We start from the raw sequence: 22188 nt of genomic DNA, 5'->3' as shown, positions 1-22188 counted from the left end.
GATGTCATCTGGATGACTTTTAAGCATCGTCCAGATGGAATCAGGTAAAACTAGAGGTGCCTTGATTACGTGCAGGTAATTAATACCCAGAATTATCATTTAGAGTCATCCTACATTGGGTGAAACAAGGTCACATGTACTACTAACAGAATTTATTTTAAACTGAAAAAACAGATACACTGCACTGCCCTCATGCACATCTGTTGACCTCTTTAACAAAGGTTTGCTATGAACACAATTTTCCTAATATTTTTACAGATACAAATATCTTGCCTTTACTAGTAGACTTTGGGATATGACTCTCGCCTTCTAGAAAGTCCAACATATTGGAAAATATTGAACTCACCGAAGAAGATGCATCACAAAAAAAACCCCAAAAACTTGTACAGTAGTTAATACCCATTTAATTTTTAGTTTTAAAACTGTCCTGTAATTTTGATTTTAATTGCTCTTGTATAGTTTCTATTTTTTTTCTGTTCTTATTCTATATATTTTTTTAGCTCATCTCTTATGTATGAAACACATCAATTTATGGTGTAAATGTCTGAGCGTGCCCCCACATCTACACCTAGTCTTTTCTGTATTCATCTGTACTTAATTATGTCCCTCTACTGTGGCACCTGGTTGCAACATCTCATCTTCTCTTAAAAAAATAATAATAATCCTATATTTACAGTAAAAATATAGGCTACGGTTATGTATTTACTCTATGTACAAATATAAACACAGGATATGTAAAAGAAAGCCCATTAGATATAAATAATATGTACAAAACCATGAACATTTTAAATTCATTTGTAAAGCCTCTTTTTCCAACTTTATTTATTTTATTTTATTCAACTGAGTATTTTAAATGGCATGGATTATGCTCCACAGACCGGACATGAACGTCTGGTGGTGACGTCACCGACAGGGCGGGGCCAACATTCCAACGGCTGTCTACTTTTGTCTCTACGTGGAGGAGGCAGGACTGCAAACTGGACGCTGTCTGGAATTTCAGGCGCACCGACAGTGAGTACCAATTTCCTGGCAACTTCTAGACCAACAGCTACTTACAGCTGGAGTTTGTCTCAGTAGTGTTTATTAAAAATAACATTAGTGTTTTAACCTCTCCTCGGTGTGGTAGCTGTTATCCTCTGGGCAGAGGGGTGGGTTTGTGAGAGTAAACAGGGATACTTTCCTCCCTGTAAAACTTGCGTGTCTCTCGCTAGCCGGCTAGCTTTAGCTACACCTTCACTGTAGCCTATTCATCCTCGCGACGCTGGATAGGTCCTAGAAATGATGAAATAAAATAACCTCTTACTGCTTTAAATTGTAAACAGATAACTTTTAGTAGAAGTAGGTATTAGTTTGATTAATTCACCGTCGCTCACAGGAGGAGGCTGGAAAGGTGGAGCGTGCACTAATTTTTGAAATATTCCCGGTGCACAAGCTAAATGACCCATACATATACTCACACACACACACACACACACACACACACACACACACACACACACAATCTTTACACAAGGTGAGGCTAAGTGTTAAAGGTCTTTTGAAATGCTAAGTGTGCATAACCTCAGTGCTCCTCTGATGACAGATCACGTTTTGTCCTGCTGACACTTCATATTATGCCAGCACAATCCTACTAAGTGTTTGACTTGTCTCTGAATAGATATACCCCTCCCTTTCGGTGCCACATTTCTTTGAAATAGTATGAGACGTTTGCAGAGTAGATTTCACTCATTGTACTTGAGCTAGTATAACTGATCCTTAAAAAGACATTGTACTTGTGAGGTATTTATGTAAAGTGGGGATTTAGCATATGTTGTTAAAGGTTGTTGGATGTTTGATCGCTGAAATGAGACAGCCTGTTCAGTTACTCAGCATTTTTTGTGCTCATGTAAAACGGTGGTCTATGTAAACTTGTTTACTGCTCTGAGTGATTTACCAGATTTTTCCTGTAGAGCCATCTGGAGCTGCAGCACATGTGCATCTGGGATCCCAATTGTGGATCACTGTCGGGACAGTCTTGAACAACAAGACTGTATCACGTAGTATATGAAAGACTCACATTTAAACTTGATAAATATTGCGAAGTAGAACAAGAAGTGTGCTGTGAATACAGGCACTTAGAAGTGGTCTTATTACCTGCATCACTGCTGTAATTCTTGACAATATTGTTGAGTATTTCTAATTGTCCATCCATAGTTAAATCCAGTTTCACTAGGGCAGCAGCTTACTTTGGCAGAGATGTTGTAAAAGATGTTTATTTCTTTACAGCAATAATGTTAGCTCAATTATTTATATAAGGACTTAGCAGATAAAGTATTGTTCACAGTGTCAGCGGTGGAAAAAAGTGCTGTTTGCACATCCTTTTGTGGGGAAAAACACTATAAATCATTTTAACCGTGCCTGTCATTATCCTCATTGGTGTGGCCGGATTGCCCATGAATGTGCATGTGTGGTATGTGCACTATGCTTTACACAAGCTGAAGTAAAAGGTGAACTTCCCTTATTCATGCTGCAGAACCACATGAGAGGTGTATGTGTTTTAAATACAGACATTACCTGTCTGATATTATCTCTGTAAAGACAAACCAGACTGTCAAGGAGGAGGAGGGAGTGTGCTTATATTTTGTTTCCGCCCTTACTCGTGTGCACACCTGTGCGAATGAACAGGTTGGCCTACTTTCTGCGCTGTAGGGTTTTAAACAGGTGCCATTTCACTTGTTGTTGTTTTGTTGATGCAGTGAAAGTGATTGAGTTACTTGAAGGCAGCACTTGTTTTTACTTTTTTGTTGTTTGTCTTCAGCTTTATATTTTTGTAAAAAAAAATATTTCAGCTGTATTTGCTTTTTTAATCTAATTTTAATTAGAAAGCAATGTTTCCCAAGGCTATACAGCCCACTTAATTTATTAATTTATGAATAGAAAATGTTGTTTAAGCTCAATCTTCATAAAAATACACAACATGATAGGTACATCCTGTGAGTGCTGGGGCTATTTTCAAGGATGAATTGTCCAGATAAATGTAAACTCCTCTATGAAAGTTCTATAGAGGACATATTTGAGTGTGAAGTACAGTGGACACTCACTGCTCTTTACTGTACTTTTACTACATCAACAGAAAAAAATAGAGTCATGAATTTTCACAGAGACATTCTCCTCATGTCTTTCCTCTTTTTGGGAGGTCAGGGGTCAGCCACATATTGATGACCTTGGAGCAGGGAGGTGTACGATGTCTTGCTCACGGGCACACGTCATGCTTGTGTGAGGAAAGGGTGTATCACAGTAACTGTGCCTTGTGCCGTCTGATTATACAGCATTTAAAGGATAATGCTTTACAGTGCTTTTGTTGAGTAATGGCAAACCCTTGTAGGTGTGGATGATTACCTGCAGCTGTAACCGCCTCACCCATGTGATTCAGTGGCTTCTAAGTAACCTGTCTAATGACATTCTTAAGTGATGGTTGTTAGGGATTCCTGTGTTTACACCTTTGCTAGCACAGGCGTCTTGTACGTGCTCCATCTTTTACTACTACTGCATCCCTTCGTGAAAAGTAGTGAGTTATAGAGAGCAAATTGCAAAGATATGGTCGGGGATACTGTCAACAAACCATTTCCTTTGAATATTTTCATGATGATTCACCATATACCCTAGCTTTAAATGCTTTGAGAACACCCCTACACCCAGCCCATGGTGATATGCTTGCAGCTGCGCATGATGTCAGAGCTGTGTAAACTCCACATACAGAATTTGTTGTCATCACCTCTTCCTTACCTGTCAGCATGGCTGTGCTTATCCACACGACCTGAATAGGAGCTAAATGGCTGGTGTTACAGACTGTTTGGTGTTTATGAGTCACTTTGAGTCACATCTGCGGGTGATTGTGACTGAGTAAAAATGTCCGTGTTCTTGCAGACTATGTTGGGTGTGCGCATATGAACTTGACCACACTTGGGAAGGGTGCCCAATCTATTTGTGTGCCTCACATTTCCCATGTAACTGTGTGGATGAAGCACTGGCAGGGCGGGGTGCGTCAACTCTACACATTTAACTCAGCCATCTGGGAGCAGCCCTCCGCTTTAAATTGACTGTAAGATCCATCAAAAGCGACCGTAAATGGTGTCAATGTGCTGTTTTTGGCTTGACAATTAAAGCTAGTCCTTGGAAAGAAGTGTAAGTGTGTGTGTGTGTGTGTGTGTGTGTGTGTGTGTGTGTGTGTGTGAAATCTTCTTGTAAAACAGGAGCAAGATAGATGAGAGAGCTTCTTGAATGAGTGTAGAAATGTCTTTAAAGATTACAAAACAAGTCCAGTTGCTCTTGTTTTGCTACGGCTAGATATCATGTGATCTGTATGTCTGAAAACTCACAGAAGTGTGTATGCCTTGCATTTGTTGTCCCTGTAGACCTTTTTCAGGAGTTATTTTGAATACCCTATAATTTCAGTTTAAAGTGCAACATCTTGCAATTTGGAAAATCTATTCCCAATATTTCTTGGTATTTACAGTATTAGTCAAAAGTAGGCAGCGTTATTCTGATGTAGTCTTTCACAGCAGCTAAATGCTGACATTTCAGTAATGTGATTGAACTCTATCAAGAGTATTAATATGCCTTTAGGTAAATATGAGCCACTCTATCGAGGAGCTTGCTGCTGCGTTCAGTTGAAGAGCACAGGAATTTTCTCTTCTCCGAAGCACACAGTCCAGCTGTCAAAGACAGCAACTGTCTTCGGAGCCTGACGCTCTGAACTCATTTTCTAGTGTTACACGGGATTTATTGCCGTCGTTTGTGGCGGTGGTTACAAACCCCCTATTCTTCTGTACTATCAGTGATACGTCTCACATTTGTCCGCTGCCATCTGTGCCCTTGCTCCATGTACTTAACCCCTCTTCTGTTTTCACTCTCCCTCTGTTGAGGGTGTGACGAGAGCTGGCAGAGGACGGAATGTTTGTCGGCCCTTATTGTAGCTGGGCTGACTTCAGCGGCCACATTTCACATCCTTTTGGAGAACAGTTAAATATAGCAACACTGGCATCGTCATTTTCCTAATCGTTTAGTCAGGAGTTTGTGCTTTCCCCGATTTAGTATTACTTTGTAGAAGAAAAACACCCTGTTCTCTGTGATTCATAGCATGGCTTTTAGAAGTATCTCTGAGACAAATGCAGCCTTAGTGTTGCTACCTAGAACCATTTTATTTTCTCACTGTTTTGGGCATTTTTAAACTGTAAATGGACAAAAATGATTCCATCTTAATAACTTTGTTGGGAAGCTTTTGGATTTTGCAGGACAAAGTGTTATTTCATCACTTTGTTTTGTTTGCAGGAATAGCATTATGTGAACTGAGTCACATTTCAGAGACCACATGGCTACTGTTGAATCATCTTTCATGAATACTATTAATAGTTTCATTCATGAAAGAGGATGTACGGTTACTGGACTTTTGTTCATTGTTCGTCTGCCTGAATGTGTGCCTGTGAGGCTGCTGTGGCCACAGGAAGACTAGATGGGCTGAAACCACTCAAAGAAATTCACCATTTCTGGCTTATGTACCTTCAGTAATTATTACTGATAATCAAGTGGATTATAATCCATTTAAATGACTGGACATTCAACGATTTCCTTTTATGGTTTTACACGTGTAGCACTGTGGAAACCAGAAAAGGCCTTGCCCAGGAGTTCTGACTAATATGCTGTGAAAATCAACAATCTGTATTTTAAATCAGGAAATGGGAACACTCTTCTGTCTGGAAAAATCTGTGATCCTTAGTTCACCACCACAGTATAGACCTCATCTTTGTTTTCTGAACACTTGTGTTCGAGAGGAATGCCATCATACCAGTTTAGCCTTGGAGAGCAAGGCAGCACACCCTGCTCACCTCTGTGTAAGTGAGGCTCGATCTACCCAGACCTCATGCATTCCTTCGCCAGTACAGAACGGGATGGAGGTACTCAGAGGAATTCCTTATTTTCAGTGATTTTCACATGGCTGCTTTGCCTCAGAGGAGTTCGGGAACACTGTGTTTATAGTCAAGCAAAATAACAGAGATTGAGTCTTGTTATATGACTTTAGTCTCTTTAAATAAGTCCCTCTGCTAGGTGAGGACACTTTTGTCTGTTAAAATTTAGACAAAATAACCCAAACAGCTGCATGATAAACCAGCATCAAGGTCTTAACGTTTCAGAGGAGCAGCCCCTGCAGAAGCCTGGCAAATAATCCAGATTTTATGTTGTCACGTAACACTGGATGCAGTCTACTTTGCTTTTCATTACAGCTGGCTCAGTTTGCGTGAAAGATTGTTTTAACACTAAAATAACATGATTAAATTTGATTTGTAGATCTGATAAAAAGACTATAAAAGCAAGAGATTCTAATAAAAGAGGTCCATTTTGGAGGATTTGGAGGACATGTTACAGAAAGCAGGTTTGTCAGAAAGGGTTGTGTAAAATCATCAAAAGAGTGCAGTATAGTCTCAGCTTCTCTGCCTGTGTGTGTTGTTTTTTTTTTTTTTTCAGCATGGGCTCGTTGCTATACAATGGAACAGGAAATTACTTTGATTATGGGAGAGAGTCATGCTTGGAAAAGGAAAAGAGCTAAAGAGAGAAACTAAAGAGAACAGTAGATATGATCAGCCTGGGTGGGGATCAGCGGGAACAGTGAGGAGACGGATATTTAAGGTACTACTTTAAGATTTTTTAAACCGGACAGAAGAGTGACCTCTGCTGTGCTTAGAGAGGAAAGCTCACTTCTCTGTTGGCGAAGCTGAGACCGGTCTGTGACCTGAGAAGCAGAACAGTGTGCGGTCTTGATAAGTTTCAGGGTCTGAAAGGAGGTTTATGGGAGACTGATGAAGATGGGGTTCCCCTTAGGTCCTCTGTCCTGTCATTTCAAGACCCTGTTGATGACGGCGTGCTCTTTTTCTCTCCACAGTCCCATCTTTCTTTGACTGACCACCTCAGGTCAATCACAGAAACATGACTGGAAAGCTAACAAAAGAGGATATGGAGGAGATGGAGGAGATATTTGGAAAAATTGGTGAGTAAAATCCATGTTACCATGACAGTATATTATTATATTATGTATTATTAATATGTTGCAGTTGTTCCAGCCTTATATGTACCATATGTCCTGGTGTCTCATGATTCCGTTTTGTGTTGTGTAGATCTGGACAGCGATGGATATATCAATGATTATGAACTTCATGAGCTCCTTAAAGATGCTGGCCATTCCCTACCTGGATACCAGGTTCGAGAGATCATCCAGAAACTCGATCGCAACAAGGATAATAAGATCAGCTTCGAGGAGTTTCTGTCGGTACGTTAAACAGAACTCAGAACAGTTTGTTCCGTCAAGAAGTTTTCACCTTCAGTCCAGAGCTTTTCTCACTCTGAGTCGGTCTTTGTTTTCTGTTCTGCCTAAAAGCAACTCGCCCTCCTGGGTGGGGCTGCTACGCAAAGCAACTTTTAGCAGCTCCATGCACGACGGAGTTGAAAGGCCTCTACAAACCACACACACACACACACACACACATACATACTCAGGGAATGTGGAAGTGAGGTCAGCAAAGTGGTGTGAGTTCCAGTATTTTGTTTCAGCCGTGATGAGAGAGCAGTCATTCACTGAGGCAGCTTCTGTTAGAAGAGGGCAGCATGATTCAAGATCTCAAGATCAGGAGCATCAACTAAAACAATTTTCTGGCTTTATTTTTTTCTTTCTATGATAGTTACATTGTCCTGTTTTAGGGTACATACTCTGACCATAATAACAAGTGAAATTGCATTGCAAATTGCATTGTGTCCGAATATCTGTGACTTCACATAAAATGTGTTTCAGTGTGGAACTTAATCTCTCAGCTAATTAAAAGTACAACAATTTAGAAAATTAAATATGATTTTAAAATAGATTGAAAAAAACACACACAACATATTGCTAGCATTACTGAAAGGCTTTTGAAAAAAAGTGATGTGACTTAAAAGATGTCACTAATTCTACAATTATCTGTTTGCAAAAAATAAGGGTACACTTTCTATGGTGACTTCCTGAAAATAAAGCTGGAGTACGAGTACTTTTTCCTCCCCCTCTGGCAGTGAGAGCAATTGCGTGAACTTTGTCCACACGTGCTTGTAAGGCAAGCCGCCTCTCCCCCGTCCCCAGGGACGCTCTCATCTCGTCAGGTCTTTTTCTTGTCTACACTCCATCAATGGCTGTGACTGGAGGCTGTGACTGGAGACTGTTTCCAGGTTGTCCATCCGTATGTACGTACGTCTGTGCAGACATCCCTCCCATTCTTGTGAACTCAAGAATGCCTTGAGGGAGTGTCTTCAGATTAGTTACAAATGTGCACTTGGACGCAACGGTGAACTGATCAGATTTTGGTGGTCAAAGGTCAAGGTCACTGTGACCTTGCATTTGTCTTATTCTCGTAGACACAATGTCTCAAGATGGCCTTGGGGGAGTGTCCTTGAATCTGGCACAAATGTCCACTTAGACTCACGGATGAACTGATTTGGAATTTGGTGGTCAAAGGACTAAGATAAAGGTCACTGTGACCTCACAGATCAGGTTTTTGGCTATGACTCAAGAATTCATACATTAATAACACCAAATTTTTAAAGGATAAAAGTGATGACATTTTATATCCAAAAGGTTAAGGGTCAACTTCACTGTGACATCATAAAGTTCTGCAAAAACCCTTTTCTGGCCATCACTCAACGTCATATCTCAGGAACAGAAGGGGAGACATTTTGTCAGATACTGAACTGGTGATACTAATCTCGGCTGCCCACCTTAAAACTGTGTTGACTGTATAGATCTTAAGTGCTGCCAGGGGGAGGATGAGCATTAAGCATCTTTTCCTTCTCTGCCTCTTTAACTAAACCTCTGATTAGACACTCTGTTTAATAGACAGCATCTTCATTTAGCTTATTTCAACTTAATCAATCTGAAGTATTTTATTTCCATTTAAATTTTGGCTTTTATATAGCTATTTAAACACATGTCCAGTCGTTGTTTTATATATGGGTTTTGTTGTAAATTGTGCCTGTCCTTTGGAAAAATAATTTAAATTGTAACAACCAATGTATATTTTCACTTACCCGGTCGGGAAAGTGGGTCAGAAGTCTGCTTGCCCAAAGTCAATTTTTATTTGCCACTATGGAAATTGTTTCATTAGCTGTTATGAAATAGCACAAAGTTAATTTTGATTAAAAACAAGACCGTCTTTCCTCCTAGTTCTCAAACCTGCAACAGACTGTTGGAGGTGGAGTTTCACCCACAACCTCTAACGCCACCCAATTAAACTCCTGTTTCCAGAATAACTGCAGTGCTCACTTGTATTCAGTACTGCGCATGTGCAACTCTCAGCAGATATGAGAAGGGAGGGAGATGACTCACTACTAAGCTACTTCCTTTCATCAGCTCTGGAAAAAACAATGTGTTTTTTACAATTTGCATGATTAGGCAAGTGAGTTGCCAGATTTGCAAGCCCAACGTTGCATTTCACTTGCCCCGGGCAATTGGGCAATCCTTATTGTTGAGCCCTGAATAATTTTATCTAGAAATGTACCTGATTGATCAGTTGATTTGTATGATTATTCAAAATAGGGATTTGGCTGTTGCAGTGTGCAATGCTGTGTCCATGTGCTGGCGGGAAGGGAGGACATCTGGGACTTTCCAGTTAGGTGCTAAGCAGCATTGTGCCATTGTATTAGGGAGGCGTGTTCTCCTCCACTAGATTAAATGCATATAGAGTGAATGTGAATGTCCGCCTTACTGCCAATAGATGTGAATGTTAGATTAAAGGGATAGCTTTTTGCCAACTTGTACAATTAAATGGAAATCATCTTTCTTTGCAAGGTCATGATTGTCTTGTTGTGGTTACCTCTTTTACCCAGAGTGGCCAGAAAAATGCAAGATGGCACACTGTGACCTGCCGCATATTTGTGGTAAAGAGTGCTGTGCTCACACTCAGGCTGAATAGCTCATTGTGGTCACACCAACGCCCGTAGGGCTGAGGTCACTGATGAAGCAGCAGCGATAACTTCAGGTTCAGGAAGTATCGCACACACTACCATAGAATACGTATTGTCAAAGTCAGCTTTGTGATAAGCTACATACAGAATGAACTCACAGTACAGAACTCTCTATGGTCTCATTAGTTGTTGTTGTTGAGACCCTCTTAATGTTTAGAGATCATTATTTGATGTTGGGACAAGCCCGAGGGTGGTGTTCGTGTGGAGGATGATATCAGCTGTAGCCCTGATGGTTTACTGTTACTGTTGATAATGACATACTGGCACTCACACACTCAACACTGTAATAATTACATGTGTAGTGAATGCACAGTCTCACTTTAAATCACTACAGTGTACTTACATGCACAACACAGCATCACTTGCTTTTATGAACCCATCAACCCGATGTTTTTCTTGACCTCTTATCTTCTCAGCTTTTTAGCCGGCAGCTTGGCTTTATTTTTTTTAATGCCAGCCGGTTGTCATGGAGGCTAGCAGAAGCTCTACAGCCCAACAAGGGATGCAAGGAGAGAAGATGATCAAGGTTTTTGCACACAAGTATTGCTGCAACCAAAAAGCTTTCTTGCCATTGATAAATCTATTGATCAAGCCAAAATTTTTGAAAATGAATGACAAATCATGAGTGATTTGTGGTAACAAAAATTATTTGTGAAAGATTCTACAAATCAATTCACCAGAATCATGGTGTAATAACAAAACATGTGATTGATCTGCTCTTAGTGGGCACTTTATTAGATACACCTGTACAATCTAATGCAATCTTACACAACTGCTCAACAGCTAAGTCTATTTTTGATGTCTATAATGTTTTTAATGATGTGTGCTTGGTGATGCTGCCATTGAGGTGTTAAATTAGCATTGAGGTCAAAGTAAATGGTGGTGTTGTACTGGATTGCATTGTTTGTAGAGGTGTTTCTCATTCTGACCTCCTCATGTATGTAAATAGAGAGGACAAAAAAGTAGGAACAACAACACTACCTTTATGATCTCAGTAATAAACATAAAAATAAAACTACACATTTTTGACGTTGTCAACAAAAACCTGAAGATTACTTGCTTTGTAATGGTAGTATTTATAGCAGAACTTGTTTATTGAATTTCATTAGATTGGACGGGTAAATCAAATATTTTATTTAATATTTAATTTCCTTGTTTAAACTGATGTAATGCAGACACTTGTCCACAAACATGCTATGACTGAAACATATAAATGGCAGAGGGTTATTTTGCTAGTTATTATTGGCCAAAGCAATGACTTGGTTAACCACTACAACTCGATTTCTTATCTACAAATCAAAATGTACATGAATATGTCTTCATATTTCACAAACTTCAGCCTATAACAATAAGTTGGTATTTCCGAGGAATAGTGGTATTTGGTGTCTGAGCATTCTTTTGTCTCGTTTTAGATCGTCCATGAGCTGAGGGGCACTGAAGTAGCAAAAACTTTCCGCAAGGTCATCAACAGAAAAGAAGGCATCCTGGCTATCGGAGGGACGTCTGAGCTGTCAAGCGAAGGCACACAACACTCGTTCTCTGGTAGGACGTGTGTACATCGTCCCTTTCCTCTCTCCAGTCACTGCTGATGTTTGTCATAAACTGTAACCTCTGCACTCCAGCTGCAGATGCTCCATTTACCCATAAAGAAACCCATAATGTGACCCACTTATATGACTCATTATGAGCGATACAGCTACATCATATTGTTGGTGTTTTTGCTTTTAATTGATGCCTGTGTGTGTTCATCCTGACAGAGGAGGAGCGATATGCTTTTGTGAATTGGATCAACACTGCTCTGGAAAAAGACCCCGACTGCAAACACGTCCTGCCCATGGATCCCAACACAGACTCTCTCTTCAAATCTGTCGGAGATGGTATAGTACTATGGTGAGAGTTCCTGTTTTCACCTCAAGCTAGCAGCACAACTCCCCCCTCCCTCACCTGGCTAAATAAATGTCAGATACCTGCATCCCACTGCACTTTGTTGTGATCACATTCTGGCTGAAGGAAAGACAAATATGAGCCTTTACTGGGATATCATTAAACCATAACAACACTCTGCCTCACATTGCAGAGAAGATAAACTATTAAGATATTACTACATTAATTAAGAATATACAGAAATAAATACATATTGTTCCAAATCTGAGATGGGTTAAATCACCAGTTCAAGGTATGTAATTGTATATCATTTGAAACAAAATAATACTTAATAACTAAAGTAGAAAATAAAGTTTAAAATAAGTTGATATAAATCAGGGTGTCTGCAGGTTGTTACAAAATTTTTAATTTCTTAAAACGTCAATTTTTTTTATTAATTTTAGGCCTTAAAAGTCTATAAATAGGTTTACATTTTAGTTTGTGAAGTATTTTTTGCCACAAAAGTGATCTATATATATTTTTTTTTATTTATCCATTCATCTTTCGAGAATAGCATAAAGGTCAACATTTCTAATGTATAAAATCTTTATACCTGTCACTGAACCTAATACTGTCTTTTTACTTTAAACTTGCACTTACCTGTTGACAAGATGAAGATTAACCCAAGTTGTTCTCATAACCATATTCCTGCATAAAATGTACTTACTTTATACTTACCTGCAATGCTTGAATAAGAAAAAGAGGATTTGTCCAATAATCTGTCCTAAATTCTGTTAAAAATCATCTTGAAAATGTCTTCAAAAGAATTTGATTCAAGTGTCTGATGCCCATAGACACCCTAAAAATTAGAGTAACTTAATCAAAATTGCAAACACTGGTGTAAAGGTAGACCATACTGGGCTTGGTTCAATTAACCTTTTAATAGCCAAATAATCTGCACTTTGTTATGTCAGATTTGTCTGATAAAATTTCATGTTTGGTTTTGTTCACAGCAAAATGGTTAACTTGTCAGTGCCAGACACAATCGATGAGAGGGCCATAAATAAGAAGAAGCTGACGCCATTTACGACACAGGTCAGATGACTTTACTGTCAGGGCTGCTGTTTCTCTTGCTTGTTATTGGAATTTCCCAACAACTGATGTTTTAAACCTTGCAGGAGAATCTGAACTTGGCCCTGAACTCAGCTTCTGCTATTGGCTGCCATGTGGTGAACATTGGTGCGTTAGACTTGAAAGAGGGGAAGCCCCATTTGGTGCTGGGCCTGCTGTGGCAGATCATCAAGATCGGTCTGTTTGCAGACATCGAGCTCAGCAGAAATGAAGGTATGGGGCATTTTGATAGGTTGATAGGTCCATTACATAACATGTATTAAGCCTGTGTTCCTGTGAACCGGTTTACACCTGATATTAACAAGCGTCTTCGGTCGCCTGATGACAAGTGGACAGCGCTAAATACAAGTGTAAACCACCACCAATATTCCCTGTGATCCACTCACTCAAACCACTTACTGAGGTGGTCTGGGATTGCATGTCTTTTGTATTGTAAATGCTAATGCCATCAGCGCAGGACGTAGTGGTTGTTTTGGTGACAGTGCGCTAACACTAACTTGCTTGTTTTATGACTAGTTGGACAAAGTGTTGCATGACCATCCATCATTTTGCCCTGTGGAAGGAGATGCATTGAATTCTGCAGACAGCGATATTTCCATCTGCACCAACACAACCGCTAATGTGACTAGCGAGCAACTAGCGAGAGTGTGGACGGAATAACTGTGAGCGGGGCACTTAGACCTTCTACCTAATATGACTCACCCAGTAACGAAATCTGAACACAGGTTGTGGTCAGCTGGAGACGCATAATAGACAAAGATGGGAATGACCATGTGTTTTGACTGCCCAATGGTGTTCAGATCACCAAAACGCATATTAATACCAGGTGTAAACAGGCTCAATCACAAGGGTTTCCTGCTCTGTTGTCCAGTATCTTAACTGATCATTAACACCCTTCGACAGCGCTGGCGGCATTGCTGAGAGACGGGGAAACCCTGGAGGACCTGATGAAGCTGTCCCCAGAGGAACTGCTGTTGCGGTGGGCAAACTTTCACCTGGAAAATGCTGGCTGGCAGAAGATCAACAACTTCAGCTCTGACATTAAGGTGGGACTACTTACTGACATTAAATCCTGTAGGTGGATATAAATACTAGGTGCAGGTAGAGAAAGAACATGACAATTTTATGAAACAATAATAGGGATCAAATGTCTTGGTTTAAAGGTTCTTTTGGGCCACAGGGTTTTACCCTTTTCCCCTTGTTTATTTTCCAGCACCTCTCTAGTTACTAAGTCCATCAACACAGGTATCTATCAGCACACTGAGCCAGGCATACATGTTTGTGTTTGCACAAACTCACTCAGATATCCGCCTCCACTGTTCCAAAAATAGGATTGAATGTTTCGTGTTTCTTTCTGGGAAACATTGGCAAACTGTCAAATGTATGTGTAAGCAGTGAATATATTATGTGCACATTTTGTGGTTTAAAAGGTAAAAAGTGCGTTTGTTTCTTTGACAACAGTCCTACTGCTCAGGAAGTTCAGATAAATAATAGCAATTACTATGTCAGATGAACGGCATTTGTGTGGGTTGGAATATGTCATCATACGGTTGGGCGTTGCCAGGACCAAGCTACGGCACCTGTCTGGTTTCCTTTGTTTTTTTTCCTCATGCTATCTCTCATTTGTGTGTTTTGTACACAGAAAAAAGAAGCTTTCTGAGATACCTCGCCTTTGTTCTGTCTGTTCTACGAAGCAATGTAACACTTTGCAATCTAATTGTCTTATAGTTATATTTAAAATTCACTATTTGCTTGATACTTACTTAATATGCCTAATGTAGTGTTTATAAAAGGGAACTAATGTTATTACAGAACTACATGTTTGGAGGACCCATCTGAATATTTGATTTAAGTAGGTGATAGACAAAAAACAAAACATAGTGTGTACAAACAGTATCAAGTTTATCTGTTCTTCTTATCTTAATGAGACAATAACAAGACAAATATTACAATTATGTGACGTTGTGGATTTTAATTAGTAGAAATCTGATTGCTTTTGTTTGTATTATTTTCCAGGATTCGAGGGCCTATTTCCACCTCCTGAATCAAATCTCCCCAAAAGGCACAGAGGAAGATCAGCCACGCATAGACATTAACATGAGTGGCTTCAGTGTAAGCTCTCTGGCAGTCAGCACTCGCAGTTGAGTATCTTCACCACATGGTAACAGCTGTACGGTGTCTCTGATGGGAGCATGTGGTCTGTGTGTTGTTCAGGAGAAAGACGACGTGAACAGGGCAGAGGCCATGCTGCAGCAGGCCGACAGGCTCGGCTGTCGACAGTTTGTCACCCCAAACGATGTGGTCAGTGGAAACCCCAAACTCAACCTTGCCTTTGTGGCCAATCTGTTCAACAAATATCCAGCGCTGACCAAACCTGAGAGTGAGGACATAGACTGGGGACTGTTGGAAGGTGGGTATGGCAAGAGAGTGGGTCGTTAATTTCTAGTATTAAAACATTGTTGTTGTTTGTCACACGTTTCCCGGTATCCTTGTCTGCTACCATGTTGGAAGAGACTTGGCTGTGAAAAAAAAGGTCTAAATACTAGGGTTGGGAACGATTAACCGATACGACCGGATATCCGGTTTGACAAGCGAGAGATACGGCTGCGTCGGTAGCAGCCTCCTCAATCGATACGAATCAGCCATGAATCCTTAGATGAATCGATTGTAGAGTCATGGATTCAGGTATCACAAGACTAGCAATCGGTTGACTGACTTTAACAGTTTGCATCTCTAAAACAACGCGAGAGCCGGTGGCATGCTCCATAGCAGGCATTACTGACAACGATAATGGATGTAAACATCAGTGCCAGTTTGACCGGTGGAGATGAGGAACAGAAGCTAATGCTGGTTGGATAAACCAGGGAGCAGCCAAGCCGCAGCAGAAACTAAAGGCGAATCCTGCCGGTTGTGGGTTGAACGGGGGGTCACAGACACAGACAGAAATATGTATTCCCGTCAAATACGGCGGCGCATGATAACGGCTTACCGGCGCCCGACAAGCCCGGCTCCAGGTCCAAGCAGTCTTCGTCGGTGTCATGACTGCCCAGAAATACCAGGCGAGCCCTGGCAACACACTACAGTCCCTAAACGCACTTTAGGGACTGTTCTTTACTTGTCAGGGGAGGAGGGTGGCTGGTTGATTTTTATTTTATTTATTTATTTTATTTTGATCCCCGCTATGTTAATCACTTATTGATGCTGTTTTTGAAGTATGAATAAGTCAATAAGTAATTTATTCCATTGAAATATCATTGATGTATTATAGAAAAGTGATTTATCTTTTTATAAATGACAAACAGAGTGTAGCAAACACAGAGAAATAGTCTGACATGCTGTCAGTGATAAGCTGCTAGTCATCACAGTCCATGATATCAACTAATAACAGGAGATGTCAGATTCTGACCCTACATTGCATGTTATTATTTTATTCTGCTTTATGTTTATATTGTACAGCGTTATGATAAACTTTATTCCAGAGTCAAGTCCACATAAGATACATACAAAAACACAGACAATACCATAAAAACAACATATGTAGGTTTAAAACACTTTAATTTTACTTTAAGTTCACTTCACTGAAAGTTTAAAACTTCTTCTCATTTTTATATTGATCCTATCCAACAAAATGATGTTCATTCAGCAAGACTTTTTTTGGTCCATGTCTAAAAATAAATACATTTGACGTGATTTTGTTGTTGTTTGTCTTTTTGTTTTATTTTTACCAGTGCCATACAGCAACAGTGCTTGGGGATGTGGTCTTTTACAAATTTGAAAATTCTGTAAGAATGTCACTTTTATAGAATTGGCTTCTTTATTTTATAATGTATCATTAATGTCTACATCAACAAATGTTAATCATAGAATCGTTCTGTATTAAAAATATATCGTTTTTGAATCGTATCGTAACCCGTGTATCTAGATACGTATCGAATCGTCTATCACAGAGAGATTCCCAACCCTACTAAATACACGAACAACAGCCAGAGAGATTAACATTACAGCCTGAGGAGAACCAGCTCTGAACAAACAGCTGCTTTTTGTTAGCTAACTGACTAATTGGCCCTGCAGGAAATTTTATTTTTTACAATGTGACAATAAGCCACTCCTAACTTTGGCTCCTACTGGATACATTAGTTAGTATGGAGAACATATATTTATAACAAGTTAGTGACAATTAGCTGGATACCAGATAATCTGCTTTTATAGCTAATAGAGTGACACCAGGTCTTTTTAGTTTCGGTGAGATGGACAACCTACACTGACTGTAACTTAGACCTCTGGTATGGCTGCCAGCTGTGTTGCCTCAGAGCCAGCTAAATCCCATAATCCTTTGCTGTCTAGGTGAGACACGAGAAGAGAGGACATTCAGAAACTGGATGAACTCTCTGGGAGTCAACCCACATGTCAATCATCTGTACGGGTATGTACCACAAACAAGATACTAGGACAGAGGTGATCTCACTCCTGTGCACGCTGACATGCTAACATCTGAAAAGGTTTTATAACTTATTTAATGTGAATTATTATCAAACACAACCTTGTCTTATAGGGACCTACAGGATGCCATGGTCATCTTTCAACTCTATGAGAGGATTAAAGTTGCTGTTGACTGGAACAACAAGGTCAACAAGCCGCCTTACCCCAAGCTGGGAACCAACATGAAGAAGGTAAAACGGATTCCTTTAAAACGTTCCTACACAAGGAAAAAAAATATGTTTTGGCTGTCTTTCGCCAACTATTTTATTTGTGCCTCTAGCTGGAGAATTGCAACTATGCAGTGGAACTGGGAAAATCAGCCAAGTTCTCCCTGGTTGGCATCGGCGGGCAGGACCTGAACGATGGCAATGCTACCCTGACTCTGGCACTGGTGTGGCAGCTGATGAGAAGGTGAAACACACCTGCATCATGATCACTTCAGAGAAATTTGGTCCTCAAGAAAAAAACACAAACAGCCTGGTGGGGCTGGGTATCAGTTCTTGTTACCTTTAGGGTATAGATCTAAATAATCCAGTACCTAGTAGTATTGAAACATCTACTGTCAAACGATACCCGCATTCAATCCCTTTACCTTCTGATCCTGGACCATCCCAACTCCCCACCAGATTGGTAAACTTTCTCTTGCTGCCATCTCCACGGCCGCTCTCCTCCTGGCGAGTCTACTCAGTTAGACACAAACAGTCTGGTGTGGTTACGTGGAGCACAGTGTATTTGATGAAGTTTGCTGTTCAGCGTGCTGAGATGCCACCACAATATTCAGAAGTATGGCTTTACTGCACACCACTACATTCAGGTTATTGTTGAATGTTGCACTGCAACAGCATCAGCATCACTTTAAGGGTACTGCTTATAGAATTTTATAAATGTTACCCAGCCCTGTGGCCTGGCATGCCAAGCATGTGTGGTGGATTCATAGCTAGATTCTCTGCTGTATCTTTTTTTTAATGTTATTTGGAAGTTAAATCAATGCAAACAAGTGAGACAGAGAAATCTTTATCTATTTAAACATATAAAGAACTAAAAATGACGAATGAGGGCACTTAAAAGTATTGGGTCTGGAATTGCTGAGGATTTCTGGGGGAAACAAACAAATCAAAAGGATATTTAGGTACATGAACATAGATTGATGTTTAAATCAGCTGCATCCAAATAACAATTTGTCTTTCAGACAGTATCTCTGTGTGGCATTTTGAAACACTATAATTGACATTAACTTCACAGTTAGATTCATTGTGTTAACACTGTATGTTTACTGCAAACAATTTTCAGGGAGTGGTTAGTTGGTGACCTCCATTTCATGCCAGTGGTGTTGTTAATGTGTGTGTTCCTCCAAATCGAGACCACATTTTCATAAACTCAGATGCCAGAATGTGCGTTGACATATTTAGTAGAGCCACATATTTCATATGCTTTGGATTTGAGTGACCTTAAAAATCACAGCGATGCAGATAAACTCCATAGTTTGTAAAACAAACAAAAGCAGTCCAGAATTAAAGTTTCCTCCCTGGCGTTTTATTTTTTCAAGTGTAAAATGTGTTCGGTTCATGTATAAAACAAACGTTCTGCATCTCCACTCTCTCAGATATACATTGAATGTACTGGAGGAGCTGGGTGATGGACAGAAAGTAAATGATGACATCATCGTAAGATGGGTGAACAAAACGTTGGCAGAAGCTGGAAAGTCAACAAAGATTTCAAGCTTTAAGGTAAACCCATTTTTTTCTTTGTGATTATAGTTCTGTGTGCTGATTTCAATAAGACATTTTAATATGAAACTCTGACATTAGATGTGAGTTACTAAATAATCTAATGTCTTTTTTGTTTTGTTTTAGCTTGTTCTGAATTTTCAACGGCATCTCACGGTTTTAAAATGAGAAAGAAATAAGCAGTTTTACATACTCGCTGTATCAAAATGCTGTTTTTTATTACCTAAATCTGGTAGTTTAATGTAATTTTTATACAGGTAGTGTCATACAAACCTGTCAGTCTGGTAAACTTCTGTTTTCGTTTTTTCAATCTGTGTGTCGTGTGGTGATCAGGACAAAGAGATCAGCAGCAGTTTGGCAGTAGTGGAACTGATAGACGCCATCCAGCCCGGCAGCATCGACTACGATCTGATAAAGACCGGCAGCCTCTCTGAAGACGACAAGCTGGAGAACGCCAAGTAAGATTTTCGAGGACAAAAACAAAGAAAAGCAATCTTTCGCTGTTATTTTGATAAGTACCAGTTTTATACCAACCAACCTCTCTGTCCTTAGGTACGCCATCTCCATGGCGAGGAAGATCGGAGCCCGCGTCTACGCTCTGCCAGAAGACCTTGTGGAGGTCAAGCCCAAAATGGTGATGACAGTCTTTGCCTGCTTGATGGGTCGGGGGATGAACCGAGCCTAAGAGACTGGCTGGGATCTTTGTGGCACTTACATAAATACACAAGCCATTAGCATTTTGAAGAGCTGCCCCAAATGAAGAAGAAGCGTTTCTTTTTTTTTTTTTCTTTTTTTTTTTTTTTTTGAATGAGAACAACATGCTGTCAGAATCAGAAATACACATGCACCCCCACCTCTTTCGAGGTGTTACTGAGAAATAATGTGCTCTTATTTAAAGTGAATCCACAACACTAAAATTTCTAAAGAGATGGGTCTCGTGTTACAGTGGACAACTTTGTTACTTTCAATATTCAGAACTCTTAATTATGTGTAAGGATGCTGTCTTTTAAAGCAAACATTCAGTTTTCCAGCTGCAAGGTTGTTTACATATTTTTACTCGGACTGATAAGTAAATTATATCCTTGACGAAGCTACACACATTCCTGAATACCATACTTATGAATAAATGCTTGGCAAGGCAAAAAAAAAAAAAGTCAGAGACGGGATGTTTAGGTGGAGCACAGGTCGACAACCACCCAAACATTGCCTCTCACTTAATGAAGTACAAGCATGTCTTAATAACTGGCACCATAAACTTCTACATATCTGTATACAGAAGCCAAACGGTCGAACTATAGTCACGACCAGCCTGGCCTGCTGTCTGTATTCTTGTACTCGTCATTTGTTTGTTTCTTGGGATTATTACTCGAGGTAAATGCTGTTATTTGGGGGTGTCTGGTCTGTGTTGTCTTGGACTTCTGTCTTTTTTTTTGGTTGTTTGTTTTTTGTTTTTTTTTTTGGTCTGTTACGTCGGATGAGGAGCAGGCGGACTGGACTCTCCTGGCTTCTGCTGTGCCTTCTACTCGTCTCAAAGACGACTTGTACTCACGCTTTCAGGTTTCCCCTTCTTTTGTATTCAACATTACCAAATATAAACAATAACTCATTCCAGGTAGTTTCATGATATTCTATGACAATGGCCAAATTGTATTTGGTCTCACGTTCATGTCTACTCTAAGTGCTTTACATGTAACAATAAAAATGAATTTGAAAAGTGCTCATGTGTTTTTATCTTTTTTCTCCACACTTTGTGGAGCAGGCGTCCTCCATAGAAGTGGAGTTCAGCACAAGTTAATCTGTTAATCAGCCACTGTTATCCTCACTAAACAGTTATGGTGGTCCAGCTTATCGCAAAGCCCAAATCATCTCAAACTGGTTTCTTGCACATGACAATGAATTCACTGTCCTCCAATGGCCTCCACAGTCACCAGATCTCAATCCAGTAGAGCACCTTTGGGATGTGGTGGGAGATTTGCATCATCAATGTCCAGCCAACAAATCTGCAGCAACTGTGTGATGCTATCATGTCAGTATATACTAAAAACTAAATTAAGGCAGGTCTGAAGGCAAAAGGGTGTCCAACCTAGTAATAGTAGGGTATATATGTATATGTATACGTATATATGCGAGTGTGAGTGTGTGTGGATTTCATATGGCTTTTTTGTTTTTGTTACAATATTTATAACACAAACTCAAATTCACAGTAAAAGAAGATTGTCCGAATATGGTGATGTAGCGAGTAAAGAAATAAGTTAACAGTAAAAATAAGTTAACAGTACAAGACATTAAAAACATCGGTAGGTACACATGAGTAACAAAACATAGCATAGCCCAAATCCTCCTTCAGTTCATGAGGACTTTATTAAACATGTTTATATTTCTGTCACAACTTGAATATCTCCTGAAATTTAACACACATTTACCACAGACACTGGTAAATAAAACAGACGAAGAAACAATGTGTAGATTAGGAAAAAAAAACTTTTTTCTGACATGTCAAGTTGTATATCTGAAAACACATTTGTAGATGCTTTATTTTATGCTTGGAAATATTTCTTCACATCTCACGGGGTAAAGTGAGTTTTTGTATTTGTTGCACAACAGCAATAGTTGGATAAAAGTAAACAACAAGGTCCATGTTAGCTACTTTGGAGCAACAGCTGCCAAGTATCACTTTTAAGCGCCTGTTTTATGCCAATATAGATGAGAGGTCCTTAAAGTGAACAGAAAATATCATCCATGACAACTGAGCAAACTTCATCTGCTGCGTATTGTTATCTGTGTCTACATTTAAGACACCTGTCGATCTAATGGAAGATATGCTCCTGCAGACAGACATCAACTTCTGTAACATCACCTTTATGATCCAAGAGTTTACCTCATTTTCTTTTTACTGCCATCTGCTTCTCCTTTCTCTTATCTTATCTTTCTGTTACTGCCCTCACACTTTTATTTTCTTCCCTCTTTTTCA

At 39.7% G+C, this 22188-nt stretch overlaps 1 protein-coding gene across 1 annotated transcript; it reads left to right on the top strand.

Annotated features, from left to right (window-relative positions):
• Window positions 1–876: 876 nt before the first annotated feature.
• On the top strand, window positions 877–20378 carry LOC125898333 (plastin-3-like). Its single transcript, XM_049592102.1, has 16 exons — window positions 877–1011; window positions 6917–7021; window positions 7149–7300; window positions 11430–11559; window positions 11775–11907; window positions 12894–12975; window positions 13059–13224; window positions 13915–14057; window positions 15028–15123; window positions 15226–15421; window positions 17356–17434; window positions 17564–17681; window positions 17771–17901; window positions 19094–19217; window positions 19551–19675; window positions 19770–20378. The coding sequence occupies exons 2-16, from the start codon at window positions 6961–6963 to the stop codon at window positions 19900–19902; spliced, it is 1869 nt and encodes a 622-aa protein (XP_049448059.1). The 5' UTR covers window positions 877–1011; window positions 6917–6960; the 3' UTR covers window positions 19903–20378.
• Window positions 20379–22188: the final 1810 nt, after the last annotated feature.

The sequence above is a fragment of the Epinephelus fuscoguttatus genome, linkage group LG12, assembly GCF_011397635.1.
Source record: "Epinephelus fuscoguttatus linkage group LG12, E.fuscoguttatus.final_Chr_v1".
In the NCBI taxonomy this organism is placed as follows: Eukaryota; Metazoa; Chordata; class Actinopteri; order Perciformes; family Serranidae; genus Epinephelus; species Epinephelus fuscoguttatus.
The sequence above is the reverse complement of the archived record's forward strand: the minus strand, read 5'-3'. Positions and strand labels throughout refer to the sequence as shown.